At 43.5% G+C, this 20,738-nt stretch overlaps 1 protein-coding gene across 4 annotated transcripts in view; it reads right to left on the bottom strand.

Annotated features, from left to right (window-relative positions):
- CD82 (CD82 molecule) overlaps window positions 1-20,738 on the bottom strand; it is a 67,533-nt gene that overhangs the window by 33,007 nt on the left and 13,788 nt on the right. For all 4 annotated transcript variants that reach the window (XM_083752745.1, XM_083752746.1, XM_083752747.1 and 1 more), the window contains one exon: window positions 1,422-1,503. In XM_083752745.1, coding sequence (XP_083608871.1) covers window positions 1,422-1,484 — 63 coding nt within the window. In that variant the 5' untranslated portion in view covers window positions 1,485-1,503. The remainder of the gene's footprint in view (window positions 1-1,421; window positions 1,504-20,738) is intronic.

Below are 20,738 nucleotides of genomic sequence, written 5' to 3' on the forward strand. Positions count from 1 at the left end.
CCGTTCTCTGCTAAATATAAGATTATAAAGATGTTGTAAGTTTGTCTTAGATGTCCATCTGACACCAGATATACTCTTAGCAGAAAGGAAGGAAGGAAGGAATCAATATGTTTAATGAGAGAACTGTACCAGGGCTTTGCTGATCCTGAAAACAGGTTAGCACAGGCTGACTGCAAAGCTTGTTCTTTAAGTCTGTACTTCTCTGCTAGAAGTAACTGAGCCTCAGTGTCATCAGCCCAGTATAGTGGAACACTCTGGCCATAGAGATTCAGCAGGCACCTTCTGCTTCAACTAATAAATGCCTACTGAAAACACTTCTATTCTATCAGGCTTATTAAGAATACATCTTTCCATAAAAGCCATCTGATTTTAACTTTTTTTATACGGTTTCCATTGCACAGTTTTATGTGCAGTTGTTGCGAACCACTTTGATATTTTCTTTATGAATTCGTGGCATATAAAGATTGTCATAAATAAAATAATAAATAAAATAAAATTGCTGCTCCCCTTGGCACTAATCTGTTGCATCCTGCAAATAGAAACACATTGACTCACAGGAAAAAATCCATTCAGCAGTGCACTGATTATAACCACACATGTTGTGGCTGGATGTCAAACTGCAATTATTGCAGAGAACAGCCAAGGACTTGATTAAAAATTGGCTAGCCGGTAATTTGGCTCAGCTTGTCTCAAATAGGGAGCACACAATACCCAAAAGCACTTAATGGAATCACACTATACAATTAGTTGCATTTCCCCAGCCTCTCACTGTTTCTACTTTTTTAGCATTTGCTAGTACTATACAGGCAAACAGGTCAAGACAGACTTTAATTACACCCAAGGAGGGTTAAATAATTAAATGAGTAGTTTCTCCAAGTGCCCAAGACTCCGATTTTAATAAAGCAAAGAACCCTTGCAGGAGTATCAGGAAAGTTTAGTCATCCAACAGACATCTTGATCATAGGTACCACTTAGCTAGTCCAATCGGGGCATTTCTGTAGTCTGCAAAGTCTTGTGCACACATGGTTATTTGGGTTGAGCACTGCAGCAGAAAGAAGCACCCCATCCCACTGTACAGCGGGCTCTGAGTTTGTTCAGATTTCAGCTGTAAACCAATGTCTTCCTCTACGCCTTTGGTAGAGCTACCAGCTACCACCTGGTACAGTTGTGGGAAGCAGATTAAGTGATTCAGATTCAATACGGTTTTGATGCAATAAAGGGTTGTTATCTTAGAAATAGAATTAACATGACAATCGAGTTTGGGATATCTTTGGAGAGAGGTAGAACAGTCTTTATAAAAAGGGTTCTTGTTATATGCTTTCTGAAATATTAGATGCCAGTTCTGCTGTTAGGATACAGTTGCTCCCGCCCGCACTCAACTTAAAAAACAGATCCCCCAGATTCTGAATCCAAATACTTACAAAGAAAAGGAGGTTGAAGAGGAAAAGGAAGTACTTTGTGACTTTCAGGCAGCCAGACCCCATCTTCTCTTTTTTATAGAACCTGGGTGGAAAACAGACAGCCATATGAGCATATATCCTTTACAGCATCACAACTTGACTGTGGTCTGGAAATTTTAAGAAATATTTTACCAGAATCTCCCCTCCCACACCACCCCCTCAGAAAGCAAAGCATTTCAACAGAATACTTTTCTGACGAGCTGTTTCCTTAGCAGGGGAGATCATACGGGGGGGGGGGGGGGGGTTCAGGCAGAACTCAGTTCCAGGACATCTCAAGTGTGCACCATTGCCATTATAAGAGAACAAGTGAAGCGTTCATTGTGAGTTCCGGCACCTCTTTTTCTAGAAAAACCACACTGAGGAAATATATACGTATAGCTTTGTCTTATTAACTGTTTTTGCCAGTTCGAGTCTGTAGTTCACCAAACTAGCCCCATCCATCAAAGGAACCACTTTCCATCTGGTTGGTTGGCTGCTGAAAGAACAAAATGTTGGTCAAAAGGAGCCTTTGGCCTGGAGCACCAGGGCTCTTCTGATCTTTTCAGTGAAGCACCATCTGCACCTCAGGTACAGATATTTCAGAGCCAGTTCAGAAATCTCCTTATATTGGAGACGCCGGAGATTAAGGATACTTCCACATGAGGCATTTACGGTGGAATGTTTGGAACCCCATGCTCTGTTCACTACTTTTTTCAGGACACTGGCAGGACACCATCGTGAAATCACCTTCCTCCCATATTTTCTCCCTTTACTTTCTGTTTCTTTTAGGAACTCAGAAAAAAAAACAACTTCACTCACACACAAACACACAGCTGTGCAATCTTCCCAAGCGTAGATCAGGCATAGTGAAGCAACCCCGCAGATTTTCAGGTGGACAGCATTTTCTGTATTAGTCATTCTAGCCATTTCCTTTATCTATGGTCTGTCATTCTTGTATAGGAGTGAACTCACAGTTTAACCTTTTCCCTTCAAGGTGGCATTGCCTTTCAGTCAGTTTCTGTCACCTAAATTGCAGCCACCAGCAAGGTCCTTAATCTTGGGACTGCAGCAGCAGGGAGTCCTTAATCCCTTTATCCCTCAGATAATGGCCTAAATGAAGCCATCTTTCCCCTCAACATTAAGTCCTAGAGAAAGGGGCAGTGCCCATTTAAGTACAAGACCCATTTTAGGTACAAGGCTTGTGGCAGATAAGCACCAACCATGTGCCTCTATGCTAGCCACATCTGGAAGCCACCAGTATTGGGTCTCATATATGGTCCTTCATGTAGCGCGCGCGCACACACACACTACTGTTTACATGATTCCATAGAAGAAATAGCAGTGGCAGCCTCAAGAAAACTATATTTGACAGCAATCACAAGCTAGTCAGCCTTTTGCTCACCATTAAACACGGGTATATGAAACATAGGCATAGCCGGGGGGGGGCGGGAGGCAGCTCCCCCCCCAATCATGTAAAACAACAGAAATACTTAACTAACTGACCAATCGTGTCAGTCCTGTGCCTGCCCCCCCCCCAGTCCCATGCTATGAAACAGCAGATATTTCACCTGGGGTTACATCTCTGGTGGCTAAAAGCTTCTGAATGACAATATCACCCAAGATTCTTTACCAGAGTTACCCATATTTAGCAGAGGGGAATTGGGAATTCAGCAGAAATCCAGTGTAGAAGCCACTGTCTAGTTTAACACCTGGAGCTAATTCTCAATATGCAAACTATGTGCGCACATTTTAATAAGACAAGAGATATTTAAACACCAGGTGTGCAATTCAAAAGGGAGCATTAATAGTGCTGCGAAGACAGAAAAGCCTTGGAAATGTTCCACTTTGGACAGAAGTCCAAAAAAAGAATTCTGCTTTGCCCTGTTCTGGCCTGCTGTACTTTACCATCACCAATATAAGCAGATATGTCTGGACATGAATATGCAGAAAGAGAAAGCTTTTTAGGACATGGCAGAATTGATGGTATAATAATAATAATAATAATAATAATAATAATAATAATAATTTATTTATACCCCACCCATCTGGCTGGGCCTCCCCAGCCACTCTGGGCGGCTTCCATAAAAACCAAAAATACAGTAAAATATCACACGTTAAAAGCTTCCCTGAACAGGGCTGCCTTAAGATGTCTTCTGAATGTCAGGTAGTTGTTTATCGCTTTGACATCTGCTGGAAGGGCAGTATCTTATGTCAATACTTTCAGGTAGGAACAAGACTTGGTGGGTAGGGGGAGCCAAAGAGATATTGTGTGCTTGCCTCACCTATCCTAGTGGAGACTTTCACTTTCCTCAATGAGTTGTTGCCTCCTCCAATACAGGAAGCAAGGTGACAATTCTCATAAAAACTAGTGTCGAATAAATAGCATTTGACAACATCCTTAATGATCTTATCTCACAATGCAACAGGAAATAGGTTGGACAGACTTAAGAGCTGCCTGCAGAAGATCTGCTCAGAGCTTCATCACAGTGGGATTGCATTCAGCAAAGGGCAACAGAACAGAGCAAGTTATTCTGTTTCCAGCCTAAAGCCTGCTTTTAATCTTATTAGGATATTTAGGTCAGTACTGAGATCAGGGTGGAAGTGGAGCATCATTCTAAACGGATAGCTCTCGCCAACCAGCAGCAGTTCTCAAAAAATTATCAGCTCTGCAGGGGAGAAGAGATGCTGCTTTCTTTGGAAAACTGATGTTAGAAAATGGATGTTTGGTCCTGAAACTGTGAGGAATGTGTGCCCGTTCTTCCATCATGTCCTGAGCGGAAGCCCCAGGACCTCACAAGCCTACTGAGAGTCACCCTTAACTCAATAGGATATTAAGAAGCTGACTTCAGCACTTGGGAACAAAGAAAGCTACCTTAGACCTCAGTCAAACTATTTGTCCATCTAGCCCAATATTATCTGCTCTTTATGGGAGGCAGATATCTTTCCGCAACCACCTCCTACCGAAACCTTTTTAACCAAGGGTGCACCAGAGCAGCCTTTCTCAACCTGTGGGTCCCCAGATGTTGTTGGACCACAACTCCCATCATTCCTAGCTAGAAAGGCCAGAGCTCAGGGTTGATGGGAGTTGTAGTCCAACAACATCTGGGGACCCACAGGTTGAGAACCGCTGCACCAGAGGATCTGATCTGGACTGTACTACTGAGCTGCAGAATCTATCAAGAGATTCTCTTCAAAAGTAGAAGGGTCATCCATCAAAAGCAACATGGAAGTCAGTTCAAGACTGCCCCAGGTGCACTTGCTGGAAGCTATTATTCGGGAAATACCTCCACTGTGGAGTAGGGGTGGAAGGCAAGACTCTTGGCTTGCTGAAAAAGGTAGTCCCATATCGGATCAATATGGTGTACATCACAACACTGAAAGCACCCTTTCATTGTTCAAGCACATGCCTAAACAGCCCTATTCTCAATTGCATGCCATGACTGTGTGGCAGGGTTAACAAAAAAAACTGCATTTATTTGTATGTTACACATATGGATGTCACCAAACAGAAGCTATTCCAGCAGACTGCAGCAGAGGGAGAGATGGGAAGGAAGACCATTCCATTGGTTCTGCTGAAACAACAGATAGATTTGGCTCCTCTTCCCTCTGAACGGTTGCCAATCTACCTGACTATTGATGCTCAAGTTTGCCTTTACCCCTCTTCTCTCCTCACCCCTTTTTTCCTTGTGTGACTGTTCATTTTCATTGATCGTATGTTAAGCCCGCTCCGGTAGCCTTCTGGCTAAAGGATGGGGCAAAAAGGCTTAAAATAAATAAACAAAAGTTACGCGCGAGAAGCAGACAAATACAAAATTCAATTTACACTGACAAGCTACAGATATTCAGAGAACATGCTTTTCTTCCTATGAGAAATTGCCAGAGTGGGAAAGGCATGGGTGCTATCCTCAGAATTGGCATTCAGATCCGAGCAAACGTAGTTGATCAGTTTTTCCCTTCAGGAACTTTCTTTACCAAACACAAGGATTAGAGCTAGATCTTTGGGGCCAGGCTCACAGACAGTTACAAGTGGTAACTCCAGACATCTTTTACACTTTGAGAATGGTCCTTTCTTCAAGTGTTTACCCACCCTCACCTTATTCCTTCTCTAAACAGAAAAAAGGTTTTTCCTACAGCTCTCCAGTGCTATGATGTACGGTAGCTACTGAGCATTATTTTCTTGCCGAGGGGATATAGTCATAAAACTAAAATATACACCGTCACGTTTAAGAGAGAGGAGGAAGGTTTAGGAGAGATATACATGCAGAACATTCTCTTAGAAAACAGGCTTCCCTTTGTTTTGTTTTTTAAATCTAAGAACAAAAAGAGTCTATTCACAAGGTTTCAAACACATTATTAGAGCTGGGTGAAATTTCCCTGCAATCATTGAACAAAGATCAGTCATAGCCTAAGAATTCCATGTCCATATAGGCAGTGATGTGCCTATTTAGGGGAGAAGATTTGAGAGAGCAGCATACATCCAAAATCCTAGGGGGCTACAGGAAGCTACTTTATGCTAAGTGAGACCATTGGTGAGGCTTGCCTACACCAACTTTTGCCAACCTGATGCCCTCCAGTTGCTTTGAATGGCCACTCCCCCCATCAGCCCCCCCCCCATCATGCTTGATTGGTTGGGGGAGGGTGTGGTCCAAAACATCTGAAGGGCACCAGGTTAGAGAAGGCTGGTCTACAGTGATTGGCAGTGGCTCTCCAGGGTTAGAGGCAGAGGGTATTCCTAGTGCTACCTGGAAAGATCAAGGATTGAACCCAGTACCCTTTTTGCATGCAAAGCAGATGCTCAGCTCTTTTGTCCATTCTCAGATTTGAAGCAATAAGCAAAAATTTAGTAAACCAAAAGTAAGTAGTACAATTAGATTGGGAGGGGGAAGGAAGCACTAATAAAATTTCATCTATCAGTTTAAAGATTGGGAAAATAAAGTGCTACCTGAAGGAGCATCTCCACCACTATCATTTAGCTCAGACACTGAGGTTCAGCTCCAAGGGCCTTCTGTTGGTTCCCTCCCTATGAGAAGTGAGGTTCCTTCAGGCAGAGGGCCTTCTCGGTAGTGGCGCCTGCCCTGTGGAACGCCCTCCCATCAGATGTCAAGGAAATAAACAGCTATCTGACTTTTAGAAGACATCTGAAGGCAACCCTGTTTAGGGAAGTTTTTCATATTTGATGTTTTATCGCTTTTTGTTATTATTATTAAGATTCTGTTGGGAGCTGCCCAGAGTGGTTGGGGAAACCCAGCCAGATGGGCAGGGTATAAATTATCATCATCATCATCATCATCATCAATGTTACAGTAATTCCAGAGCTGTTTTGGCGAGAGAAACCAGTTTTAAGAGGCATATTTATTTCATTTCAGCTAACCAGCATTGCCTTCATATGCCCACAATTCTTCTAACTGGAAGCAGCACCAAAGATACTTCACCTGGAAAGGCAGAGCATCAGCTAAGGATTTTCCCTCTCCTAATCAAACTTGGCAGAAGGAGGAAGGAGCCATTGTGTCTGTGCAGCCTACTGGCAATCAATTAAAAACAATTGACAGGTTTGAAGCAGATGAATAAAGCTTTGATCTCAGATCAGTTAAGAATTTTTTTTTTTAGCCTTGTGAATTCTGATAGGTACAGATAAGTTCTTGGAGTAGTCAGCCAGCCTGCCTTGCCAGTACAGGTATTTTCTAATTGCCGGCATTTCAAAAAGCACATCTTCTTTCATCCAAGAAGTTAAATAAGAGGGGAAAGAAGCGCAACTTGGATAACTTCTTCTTCCTAGCAAGGCTGGTACGTAGTGCAACCAAGGGAGTGCTATTTATAAAAGCAAGATTACTTGAGGTTCCTGACTTGAACCTGTTTTAACAGACTTGTTTATTGTACATTTTAATTATGGATTTCTTAGAATTGTAGAGTTGGGAGTATTTTTCAAATGATGTGATGAAATTGTTTTGCTGTGCGTTTTAACTATGTGCAGCTATGTTTTTATAATTGGTTTTATACTTGTAAACTGCTCGGAAGGCGTTTTGGCAAGTCAGTTGTAGAGATAGAAATAAATAAGGAATCTTGATAAACTAAGCAGACTTTGCTGGCCCCAGATTCCAGAATCCACCATGAAGAAGCAGAAAGGAAGATGGCAACAGACTACTTTGCCTGGAACAGTGAAAAGGTCATTTAAAGGATTCCACCCTGGCCAAGGGGTGCTGGTTGCCAGGAGCTGAGGCGGCCTCAGAGTAAGCAAGCAAGTGGGCGAGGGAACCCAGTCAGCTAGTCCACCAGCCTCTGATGTTGGGAATGGACGAACAAGTGGGAGGCTGGGCAGGCAGGCCGGCAGGTGCTGCACTGGCCTTTCTTGTGCTTGCTGTGTGCAAGGCCTGCCTGAGTGCTGAAGGGGAGCCTTTCCATCATGCAGGCTTAACAGCACCTGCTGCTGCCACTGCTGCCTCCCAAGGTAAGGTGCTGGCCTCACATTCACCTTTGGCCAGTCTCCGTTGGGCGGGCTGTGGGCATCTTCTTCCCAGGCCCCTGTGGTGCAGTGTGAGGTGGCCCCTCTCTTTGGGGCTGCTCAGAGACCAGGGGCGGCAGCAGTGACTGCCCGGAGGACTCCCAATAAGAGGGGAGAGGAGAGGAGGCTGAGGGAATACTCCACAAGGGAGGGAGTTTGAAATAGGTACTGCAGGCAAGGGGAGACATCACTGGGCTCCTGAGCCCCACAGGGGTGCCACAGAAAGAATGTAGTTGGTCAAGGGAGCCGTGGACTCAAAAAGGTTGAAAACCTCTGTCTTAGGTCTTCCTAAACAGTGGTCTTCTTGTTAAGGGCAGCAGGAGGAAAACTTGTGACTCATTTAGTATAGTTCTGTAATGTGACCCCAAGTAGTCATTCAGCAGAGCCCTGTAACATGAGCTTAAGTAGCCTTCCCTTTGGCCGAAAGATACCTGAATAAAGGCTGGTACGCCACATTCCACTATCCTACTTCTTCCCCCAGCCCAAAAAAACCTACACAAGGGAAAGAGCTGTAAAAAGATACTATGGAAAAGAGAAAGAAAGCTGTGACGAAATTCACTGCTTCTCTTCTCACTAGGAAAAGGATGATGTGTGATTTTCAAAAGCCTCTTCTGACTCTCCTCCTTACAAACCACCTCTGGGGAAACCTATTAAACAAAGCGACAACAAGCTCCAATCAGTATTCCCATCTTCTGTTTGGAGCGTTAATTGACAACCCCCAACTCCTTCAACACACACAAATAGGAAAGCCCAATTTTTGAGCTTCACATACACACCCTGTTTTGCAAGAACTGCCGCACATGGTATATCACTAGGGTTCAGTTCACTTTCATGAGCATAAACCTCGCGCTAATAGAGTTAAAGGCCTGAAGGAGTCAGTATTTCCATGACCAACACACATGACCTCTAGTCTACAGCTGATAAGTGGTGCTATGCTAAGAATGAAGCTTCTGCTAGTAGAATGGCTGTTATATGAGTGGCTGGCACCAATGGGTATCACCCTAAATTTATAGAAATCATCCAAAAAAATCTACCCTGTCCCATATAGAATTTTACCTGTTTTTAGTTATTATTAATTTTGGTATTTATTTATTTGATTTGATTCATATAAGGTACATGTGTAGGCCCAAGTCTCAACCTTCACAGCTTGTCACCCCTGACTAGATATTCTGGCCTAGTCAGACAATACGCAACGTTATTTTAGGAAGCCGGCATAACACGGCTACAATAACAGAGAATGCAGCATGTGATGCCATTCTGAGGTTCAGGTCTAACAACATTTACTGCATTCCTGTTAGCATTCCTCAGAGACTTGGGTGGTTCAAGGTATATTCACCCGAACGTAGCTATAATTTCAAAAGTGCTCATAGTGACACAGAGCTTCTTCACCTTGTAGCACTGCTGTGCCCGTACTGGGTCTGACAGTGGCAAAATGAGTCAAGAGCAACGCACAGGTTTGTACGGGCTTATTGCCAAGATCTAGTAGCAGAAATAGTATCCTTTGAAAACAGACTTCCGGCCTCCTTCCTTTGCTGAAATGGAGAACAACTTCAAACTGGATCAGAGACATGGTTATAGAACTGCCCCTGTTGGAGCCACATTAGTTTACTGTGAGCATGTAGCATTGTTGGGGGGGGGGCAGGCTGACCAACATGATAACCATCCATTGCTCATCTTTTCCCCGTGTCTCCTGCTTCTTCCATGCACCTCAAGCACCCAGTCTTACCCTATGCTTGTTTTTGCACAGAACTTCCACCTGATTCAACGGAACGTCTCCCATGTGACAATACAGACAACAGCAGCCTTTTTTGTTCATCATTGCTAATACCTCATGCTTTGTCAAGCAGCAAGAGGAAGAAAACATGGGTTGTGCCTTCCCTGCTCCACTGCTCAGAATTTGTGGCTCTCTTTGCTTTCTTGCAGGTTTGTCATTTTCTGGGCTGGAGCTACTCTCAAAGAGTGACTAATGTCTGCACGCACAGTTACAGAAGGTTAGTCAGGCGGGAGGTAGGTAAGAGGAAGGCAAAGGAAAATCTCCAACAGCTGCTTCCTGCTTTCTATACAGTACTAGAAAATGTCACAAAGGCTGATGTATGGTCCCAGCATTATGCACCTGGTGATGGAGCCATGAGAATTTACCTGCCATGTAAACAAATTGAACAGTCTCTCAAGTGCCCTCTTATTCACTGCCCTATTTCTCTCAGGCCAACACAGGCACAGTTTTGTGGGTACACTTCATCATAACAAGGGGTGGCCAATATGGTGGCCAACCCACAGGCTTTGAGGCCAGAGACGTTAGAAGCTGATGGATAATCCCCATTGAGATCTCTGCCTCACATTCACCTTGTAAAAGCCTAAGGAAAGCCACGCTAGATCAGCTAGAGGCCTATCTAGCCCAGCATTCTGTTCTCACAGTAGCCAACTAGACACACTGTGACCAACTAAATACCGATTTGAGTGCAATAGCATTCTCCTGTTCATGATCCCCAGCAACAACTGTTCAATAGATGTATGTGGAATAACCACAGAATGCCTTTCTCATTCCAACAGAGCAAGTTCCATATGTTTTAAGAAATGGAGCAAGTCTTGTTCCTGGGTTAAACGGATTAAATGAGGTGAAAACCATTGGAGGTTCCCCCATTGAGGTAGGAAGCCAATACAGATTTGTTCAGTCATGTATCCTATTATAGTCAACCAGCGTTAGAAACTCAGATATTTGATCTAATCTAATTGCCAATGGCACCTCAAACCTGGGTCATGGTTGCCAAAATGGAATTCTAGATGCCTTTTTTTTTTGCAATGGAGGTTGTTACTTTATATTTTTAAAAACAAACATCAAACGAAACAACCCAGAATTAAACAAATTCAAGCTTCAAAGAAAATACTTCAGATCCTTCTCTCGATGACACTTTACTTTCCACAATCACCTACCTGGCACCCAGAGATCTCCACGTGGTCTCAACTGGATCCACACCAGTTGCAAAACGTGTCTGGTGCCTGACTAATTTCTAACACTGTTCAGCCAACCAATAGAAATGTTGAGTCAAATCAACAGGTCAGATAAGACAGCAATCTATGTTTGGGTGTGTTTTTAAAAGCTTAGAAAAACTGCAATACCATTTTAGATGAGACATCCCAACCACCTTCTCTCACCTACATAGGAGGGGGTGCCTCTAAGGCAAGGGTGCCCAACCTGGACCCCTTGGCCTAATTTCATGCAGGTAGCAAGGAACAGATTGTAGAAAGTGGGTGGCAGAAAGAGAGGAGGGAGCCCCCTCCACCTTTTGCTCAGGCTCTAGCAAACTACCCCTGAGCAAATACAACTCTTGATAACCCTGATCTAACTTGCCAGTGGCAACGTATGCATACTTCATCTAAGAACTGCAAGTTTAGGCTGATTGTCCAAGTCATGGGTAGGCAAACTAAGGCCCAGGGGCCAGTTCCGGCCCAATCACCTTTTAAATCCAGCCCGCAGGCGGTCTGGGAATCAGCATGTTTTTACATGAGTAGAATGTGTTCTTTTATTTAAAATGCATCTCTGGGTTACTTATGCGGCATAGGAATTTGTTCATATTCCCCCCCCCCAATAAAAAAATATATAGTCCAGCCACCCACAAGGTCTGAGGGACAGTGGACCAACCCCCTGCTGACCCCTGGCCAAGTGATAATGGCATCAATAAAGACTTGCAGTCCCATCCACACTTTGCTTGGGAGCAGGTGCCATTTGCATTCATGGAAGCTTACTCCCAGGAAACAGGCATTAGAGATTGTACTGTAAGTTGATCCTACACTAGGGAGCTATTTCATTATGAGTAAGCTAGAGATAAAGAGCAAGGGGATAAATAAGAAGCAGCTAATGGTGCTGAGGCATATTAAGTGACTTAGCACTGCTATTTCACCTCCAAGTGCTGCAACAGGAAGACATTTTTTTCAAAGAACTACTGTAGAGAAAGCACCAGAGGGAGAGGTATGCTGCTCTGTTTCATAAGCATGCTACACCTTCCTATTACCTGCAGGGAGCTAATGAGCAGTGGCAGAATTAATGACCCTTTTGTTTACTAACAGCAGTCAGCACATTCCCTAGAGGCCATCTTTCGTGAAGACTCCAGCTAGCGATCAGGTTAAGTTTGTCACCTATACTCAACTGGGTGTGCAGGGTCAACGTTAACATTATCTAAGGGCGATGGATTTATGCAGCTGCAGCACATTGCTGTTTTGTAATTAAAAGTGTGCCCTGACACGGTTATTTCATCACCTACCAACCCAAGAGCACAACAAGGCCTAGCTTGCGAAGTTAGCTGCAAAGCAGAACTGTAAGGCTACAAAGACTGAGGCAGCTCTTGACAATTATGAAGCAGGAGACTTTTCTAATAAGAATGTAAATCTTCTCTAGGAGAGCTTTTTTACTAACCTACTGGGGCAATAGGTTTTAGTTTCTAAAATCAGAATTTCCTGCCAGCACTAATGATACATAGAAGAAAAGGTAAAAGACCAGCCCAAGTGGTTAATCCTGGGATTATTTCAGATTGCAGCTGCTGCAGGGTGTCTCATTTGTTATTTATCCAATAGCCTTACACAAAAACTTATTTTGTCATCTCACTGCATAACTCAGGCCCTTTTCAGGGATTATTCACCCAGTTTACCTCTCTTGGTGAAACCAACTTGGGACAGCTTTGACCTTCCCCTGTCACAGCGATCACCTGTAAACCTCTTGTTTCACACATATTCTTCATGCAACCCTAGGGCTGCATAAATCCAAAGTGATTTAACTGTGTGAACTGGCTGTCAGAATGCTGTTATTACAGACTAGCTTCACTACCTAGTAAAACATGTTTGTTAAATGTAACAAGTATTGTATTTACAAATTGCCACTCACCAGAGCCTAACAAACTCTACTTTGCAACCTTTTCAGGCACTAGTAAAGTCAGACTTGAGGTAAATTGAATCGGTTACACAACTGCTTTGGCATACAGCAATTTTGCAAGGTGCTTTTTTATTTTTTTGCTTCTTTTTGTCTCTGAATTAAGAACAAAAGATGTGGAAGTGTCAAAATACAGCTAGCAGTTTAAGAGGAACATTCACCAACTAGTTCAGTGTGATTGGGAGATTCAAAACTGGAAACTATGTTTTAACATCTCAAAAAACTGTCACTTCCAAATAGTCATTAATGAACATTTTTTTAGTGCAAAGGAAGCACATTTCTGAAAAGGTGCAGCCTAACAGAAGTGTCATATAGATTCAAAGATTTGTTCCTATCACATCTATTTTGGCACTGCAGTTCAGGTCCCTTAAATGTTGCCTTTATGGGTTATTACAAGTCTGTTCTCCTGTTCGGACTGGAGGGCAAAGTGCCATGTGGTCTACTCATTTCAGCAGCAATTCTTTCAGAAAGTTTCATCATGAGAAGGGCCAGCATAAATTTATACAGATCTCAGTTTACATGCATAAAAGGAATACTACTGAAGTCATCTTGGTGGAATTGGTTTCAATATAGAATGCAGGGGGCGGGGGAGCAATGATTTTATAGCATGCTATCTGCCGTCAATCACAGAACACCAGGGCAGCTCAGTCTCCAATGGGGAAAAGGAAGTCAGCGCCACGCAGAGACAAATGTCTTCTTGTTCAACCCAGCCTGCTCCTTACGAAGTTATGTACAAGCGCACTTGAGATATCCTGCCGAAGACTGAAATCCACCCACACTCAAAAAACCTGTTATCCCCTAACACTGCATGCTAGCAAGTCACCTGGTTACACATATGCAGAGCAAATAAAAAGACATTCCAGAGCCATTAGTCTTGAACAACAGATGCCACAACCTTCTTTCCATTGAACCAGGGATAGCCAAATAGCACAGATCCCAAAGGAACTCTATCTGGTCCCCAGTGTCCCTACCAAATTTCAAATGAGGCATCTTAAAGTGTTGCTCTGTTTCACTTGGTATCAAAGCAGTGATTCTTCATGTGTACTTTAGCTACTGTACATTAGCACCACACATAATCAGTCATGGTTTCCACCCACCCAAGAATTCTGGGAGCTGTAGTTTGCTAATGGTAGCAAACTAATGGTACTGGGAGTTGTTAGAGGATCTTTATTCTCATTCCTGAACTACAATTCCCAGAGTTCCCTAAGAAGAGGGGTTGATTGCTAAGTCACCCTGGGAATTGGAGCTGTGGGAGGATAGGTGTCTCCTAACAACTCTGAGAACCCTTAAACTACATTTTCAAGAATTATTTGGGGGAAAGCCATGACTGAAGTGGTATCATAGTGCTTAAAATGTATAGTGTGAATATGTGTTCTCATACTTTCTGCTCATTCTCATCATTCTGGCAAAGAAAGACAACAGACTGCCAATTTTTGGGAAGGCAATATCACTCTGTAACTCATCTACCCCTATGGTATATTGGGTTATAACAAGGTGGTGCCAGCTTCACTATATTAAAATAGACCATGTGAAAGAGAGGCAGACACAGCGGAATTCTCCAGAATAGTGTAGAGTGAATATATATAATTGAGGAGAAAAGAGGCAGGCTAGAATAAAAAGTGGGGGGAGATTTTGATATATGGTAGCTTGACTGATGACAGTCACTTTTCCTAGAGGCAGATTTGCAAGCCCAGTGGAACAGAGTCAAATAAGCCATAAGAATCTAGAAATGCAAGCCCCTGCTTTCTTCTCTAGAGAAAATGTCAGACCACAACACAAGCCACAAAGTTATCTATGCTATATTCTCTAGGAGATTTGATTCACCTATAATAAATATTGCGGGCATTTTTCATTGTTAAAATGCTTTGAGATGTCTTTATGAGAAGAGATTATAAACCAATGGACAATACGGTATAAAAGCCAAATAAGAGCAGCCTTTCCTAGATTTGCTCCTGGCTTCTCCATTTATTCCTTCTTTAAAACTAAAAATGGGACATCTGGCATCCTTAACAGTACACAATGTGCTTCTGCCGCCAGTTCAGTGTTCAAGGCTCCAGAGCGTCTCCACATGACACAAATTGTACTGTAAAGTTTAAAGCTGCACATTAAATGCCAGCCCTGTTAGTTGCTCAATGTGGTTATAGTATTTGCACATACTCTGGCGTCCTGTCACTGAAATAGACAAACCGCAACACAAACCTCTAGAGGTGCTACTGCAGAAGACAGGGGTTTAAGTCCAACCAAGGACAGAAGTAAAGGAGACTTTCTATCCTGCACAGCCTAGGTAATTCAGTCTAGATAATTCAACAAGTTAACTTCATGGCTTGAGACGACATGAGACCAGTGCAGGACTGTTAGTTTAAAGTAAAAAAAAAAGGTAAAGGACCCCTGGACGGTTAAGTTCAGTCAAAGGCAACCATGGGGTTGTGCAGCTCATCTTGTTTTCAGGCCGAGGGAGCCAATGTTCATCCACAGACAGCTTTCCAGATCATGTGGCCAGCATGACTAAACCGCTTCTGGCACAACGGAACACCGTGACAGAAACCAGAGTGCATGGAAATGCTGTTTACCTTCGCGCCGCAACGGTACCTATTTATCTACTTGTACTGGCATGCTTTCAAACTGCTAGGTTGGCAGAAGCTGGGACAGAGCAACAGGAGCTCACCTTGTCATGGGGATTCAATCCACCGACCTTCTGAATGGCAAGCCCAAGAGGCTCAGTGGTTTAGATCAGTGTTTCCCAACCTTGGGCCTCCAGTTGTTTTTGAACTACAATTCCCATCATCCCTGACCACTGGTCTTACTAGCTAGGGATGGTGGGAGTTGTAGTCCAAAACTGCTGGAGGCCCAAGGTTGGGAAACACAGTGCCACCAGTGTCCCTTGTTAGTTTAAAACATCTGCTAAAGGCTTAGATGTGGTCAGAGCATTCGAATTTGGAAATAACTAATTTGTTCTATCCGTTGCTTATTGCTTCTGTCCAACTACCCTCTGCTGCTCTCCATCCTAACCTCAACCCATTTTTCCAGTTTCTTACTGCCATACATGGAATAATCCAACTTCTGGCCTAAAGTCTTCATATTTGGAAAATCTGTGTAAATTATGCCTACCATAGTTATTCTGAAGACAAAATGTTCTCTTGGCTGAAAGCTATACAAATTCTGACTATATAGCAAGTTTCAATTCTTTTGATCAAAATGAGGACATGGCAAGTCAAATTGTTTAGAACGTTTTCTTCAGCAGAGACTGTTTCAACATAAAAGACTTTGCAGGTTCGTACTATGCCTGGGATTAAGGGCAGAAACTGTGCACATTTCCCAGGTAGGTAGCTGATTCTACTGGAATTAAGTAGAGCAACATGAGGACATTAGTCATTTACAGACCTGCCAAGCCTCACACTGAGGCCTGCCACTTACTATTTGCATCACTCCACCCTCCCCACCCTTCCCATTCTCCACGCTGTGATCAAACAGCCATGAGAAAGCTAATTCATCACTTTGACCAGAAGAGTCCGTGCAGAAGGAGTTCTGGCAAGGCTGCTACAAGCCACGTTAGGGGCAGGGGGAGAACACACACATGGGATACGTTCCATAGGAATTTGGCAGCTGAAGAACAGGGAAAGAGAACTGGATTTGTTTCAGGGGGGGAGGGGGGAGAAAACACAGGAGGAGATTCCGAAGTCTCCAGACTTTCACATTTCACATTTGGCAGTCTGTTTCAGCAACCGATAAGTCTGGAAATAGGTTAACCAGAAACAAAGGCCAGCTGGGTGGCCTCTTTCAGTTGCTGAGTTGTCTTTACATTCCAAGCTCACATCGTGGAGAAGATGTATGCGAACTTAGAACATCATGGAGAACACACAAAATCCACGGGACTCCAGGTAGTAGCTGGCCTTTATGAGAAACTTAAAGATGCAAGCCACTATTCAAGGGCTCATTCAAAACCTTTACATCCTCTGCCCTATTACCTTGAACTGGTCCCTGTCTTAGTCAACAAGAGAGCTCTATGAGGATCTGGATTTCTCAGCTCCTTTTGCAGTTTGTCTCAAAATAAGCAAATATGGGCAGCAGGTCAAAGCCTCTGGAGGAGAGAGCAAGAATCTAATTGCACTGAAGTTCAAGAGTCCATAATCTGCTTTCTTCTGCTCCACCATTCATAGTCAAGTGGCATAGAAGTGCCTTCAGTATTATCCCTTATTTGGAGCTCCAAACTATGGAATAGGAGGAGCACTTGAGTCCTACAAGGGAAGAGCTGCCATCCAGTAGATGGCAAAGGGAAAGCATGGAATGCCTGGAGACTGCCTGGAAAAATAGACTTTCCATCCTCTAGCTCAAACTTTCTCAACCTTGGGTCCCTATATGTTGTTGGACTACAACTCCCATCATTCCTAGTGATGATGTAAGTTGTAGTTCAAGAACATCTGGAGACCAAAGGTTGAGAAAGGCTGATCTAGCTCAAGTTGCAGAAGGAAAAGGTTTGTTCTGCCTTAAGAAAAGGTTTGTGCTTAGGAAAACAAAAGAATGCATTGATGATACCAATTTGAAAGTGTCTGGAGAAATGAGCACAAGAATCACTGAACCTGCTCTGTGGCAGGGCAGTGGGAAGCAGAGAAGGGTCTTCAATGCAATCTTTGACTATGTAGTCAGCAGGAATGGATAAGGTTATGTTTTTATTTTATTTATTTAAACAATTTACCGTATTTTTCGCCCCATAGGACGCACCAAGTTTTTTTGGGGGGAAATAAAGAAGAAAATTTTTATTTCCCCCCCCCCAGGCGCTTGTGGGGCCGGCAGCGGGGAGAAGAGCTCTTCTCCCCGCCGCCCGCCTGCAGACCAGGTCTGAGGTCAGTGGGAAGACGCGCTTCGCCTCCCCGCTGTCCCCGGAGCTTGCGAGGCTGGCGGTGGGGAGAAGCACGTGTCTCCCCGCCGTCAGCCTCCAAACCACATCGGGAGACAGCGGGATGGCGGCGTTCCGCCTCCCTGCTGTCCCCCGACCTTGTGGGGCTGGCACTGGGGCTCTCCTGAAGCTTGCATTCGCGCCATAGGACGCACACACATTTCCCCTTCATTTTTGGAGGGGGGAAAGTGCGTCCTATAGGGCAAAAAATACAGTATATAATGCTTAATTAAGATGCATCTCAAAGTGGCTTACAAGGATATGCACTCTCTAGGAAACAAAAAGATACAGGGTTTATTCCAAGTTCATTCCAAATCAGATTAACCACCCTAACTCTGTAAAAAACAACAAAAACGGGATCTTTACACAATAACATTTAATCTCTACGAACATAAAAGGATGGCCAACACGCATTGTAAGGCAACAGAGTCACATCTTAAGTGATCCTCAGCTACACAACAGGAATTTCAAGCATATGTGGCTTGCTTATTACCTGCTTGACAGGTCCTGCACCACCATTCCTTAAAGACATAGTAAGAACCTAACAGCCCTGCTGAATCAAGCCAAATGCCCATGGGTCCAGCATCCTGTTCTCACAATGGCCAGCCAGATTCCTATGAGAAGCCTGCAAGCAGAATTTCAGTGCAACAGCACTCTTCCCACTTGAGATTGCCAGTAACCGGCAATCAAAAGCATAGGGGCTCTGACAATAGGGGCACAACACAGCCATCTTCACTAGTAGTCACTGACATCCTTATCCTCCATGAATCTATCTGGTCTTCTTTAAAGCCATCCAAGTTGGTGGCTTTCACTACTACTTGTGTAAACAAAATCCATCATTTAACTAAGTACTCTGTGAAATACTTCATTTTGTCTGTTCTGAACCTTCCAATATTCAGCTTTATTGGACAGACCCAAGTTCTGGTATTACAATAGGGGGGGACTTTCCCCTGACCACATCTTATGGGCCTTTTCGCTAATCCAAAAAGCACCATATGTGGTAACCTTTCCTCATAGGGAACTTGCTCCTACCCCGTAATCATTCTGGTTCCCCCATGTTGACCACTTTCCAGCTCTACAATAACCTTTTGATGGCAGTGCAACCAGTGCTGTACACAGCATTCCTAGTGTGGCCTCACTACAGGTTCGAATAGTGATCCAAAGGGGATGGGCAAGGTTAATATTGCACCTGAATTAATCACCGGGATTTCTGCATCAAAGGGATTGCCTAAATCTATGCAGTTGTGTTAACTACACAACTTTAGAAACCTCTGTCTTTAGAGACTCTTGCAATCTGCACTAAGAAATTTTCCCTTTTTGTTGAAGAAAGAAACATATATCCACAGGAAGCATGGGGCCCAAATCAGAAGCCCCTTTCCCCAAATTTATACATCATTTGCCAGAGACTTCAGAATTTGCTGTGCATAAATTACTATCAAGAGACTGCAATCAAGCATGGAATTAAAGCACATAAGATTGTTTGACACAGAGGGTGCAATCAACTTCTGCCCCTACATTGATAGAGGGGCTTTTTAACTAGCAGAAGCATCCACTAACAGGAGACAAGGGGATGCAATTTTTGCCAATTTCCCCTCATCACAGCAGACCCTGAATCAGCTCCAGAAAGTTGGGGGTTTCGTTTCACATGACAACCTTCCACTTCCACTAGTGGGGCACCTCTGCTGGATCAATGATCTGCCTGTGAATGCAAGGGCACTAATTGGATCACACCTGGAAGGTGTCTGCAAAAAGCTTCAGGAAGATGTAGCTACTGCAAGAAAATGTAACAAGCCATGAAGGAGCATGAACGGCTATTTATTTGGAAATGCTTTCTACAGTCCACCCTTTAGGATCAGCCCAAGATGTTTTGCCATTATGGTGGCAGTATAATAAAGTCATTCTGCAAAATGGTTGGGTATCAGCAAGCAAACTGAAAATTAAACTATGTTTAATTTGACTATTCTCACACCATATTCATCTCTCCCCAAACATAGCTCTCGTAGGCCCTGCATCCTTGATTTGTCCCTCTGGTATTAAGCTGCCTAGCTGTGAGATTCCCCAGGAGCCTTATATAAAGGGAAAGCATATTAAGTGTAGCAAGTAATCCAATTTACCTTGTGATAAGACAGACCTATAAGCAATTTTTCAGGCAAAAAGCAGCCGGAGTCAAACTCCTGAACACCACATTCAATGTTTGCACTGCCCTGTCACATTTTGGCTTTCACCCAAAGTTAAAAATACAACTCCCGCTGTCCCTAGTGTTGGCAGAGACAGGGCCAAAGCTGTTGCTCCACAGGGCTTGAGTGATGCATTCACCTTTGCCAATGTTTGCTCTAGGACACAAACCTTAATGGCTTACCTAGAGGGTTTGCTGCTGCCATTTAACATACCATAAGGGGACGGCTTTCTTGTAAACACTACTGAAAACACACATTAAAAGGGCAGTTAACTACCCCTTGCACATGAACAGAAAGTCACTGCAGAAAACTCAACAGGCTTGCCCTTGTTAATTTTCATGAACATTTGGTTTCCTAATGTGTATTAAGACTTAAAACAAAGGAAACAAAATGGGGAGGTAAAAAAAAAAACCGAAACAAGGTGTGTAGCTGGAAAGGAGGTTAAAATGAGTCTTCACGAGTCTTCTTTGCCTTTGAGCATTTTGTGAGCACTGAGACCTGATCTCATAAAGGACCACAAACGTGAACACTTTAGGTCCAATACTGGCAGGCGCAATCTGCACCAACACTGCTAAAATCTGCCGCAGCACAGTTAGCCTTCCCTTACTCCTAATTCTCCATAGCATCATTTTAAAAGCTAAAGGGGATGGAAAGGAGACTGAAGCAAAGCTCACATATTTGAGATTTAAAGTTCTTTTATTTCTAGATATATATATATATATATTTGCCTTCAATCCTCTTTCACACTAGTTTCTCTGAGTACACAAACTTTCCCCCTCCAGGAATTACCGTTGTGCCGTGTGAATAG

The sequence above is a fragment of the Podarcis gaigeae genome, assembly GCF_964106915.1.
Source record: "Podarcis gaigeae genome assembly, chromosome: 1".
In the NCBI taxonomy this organism is placed as follows: domain Eukaryota; kingdom Metazoa; phylum Chordata; class Lepidosauria; order Squamata; family Lacertidae; genus Podarcis; species Podarcis gaigeae.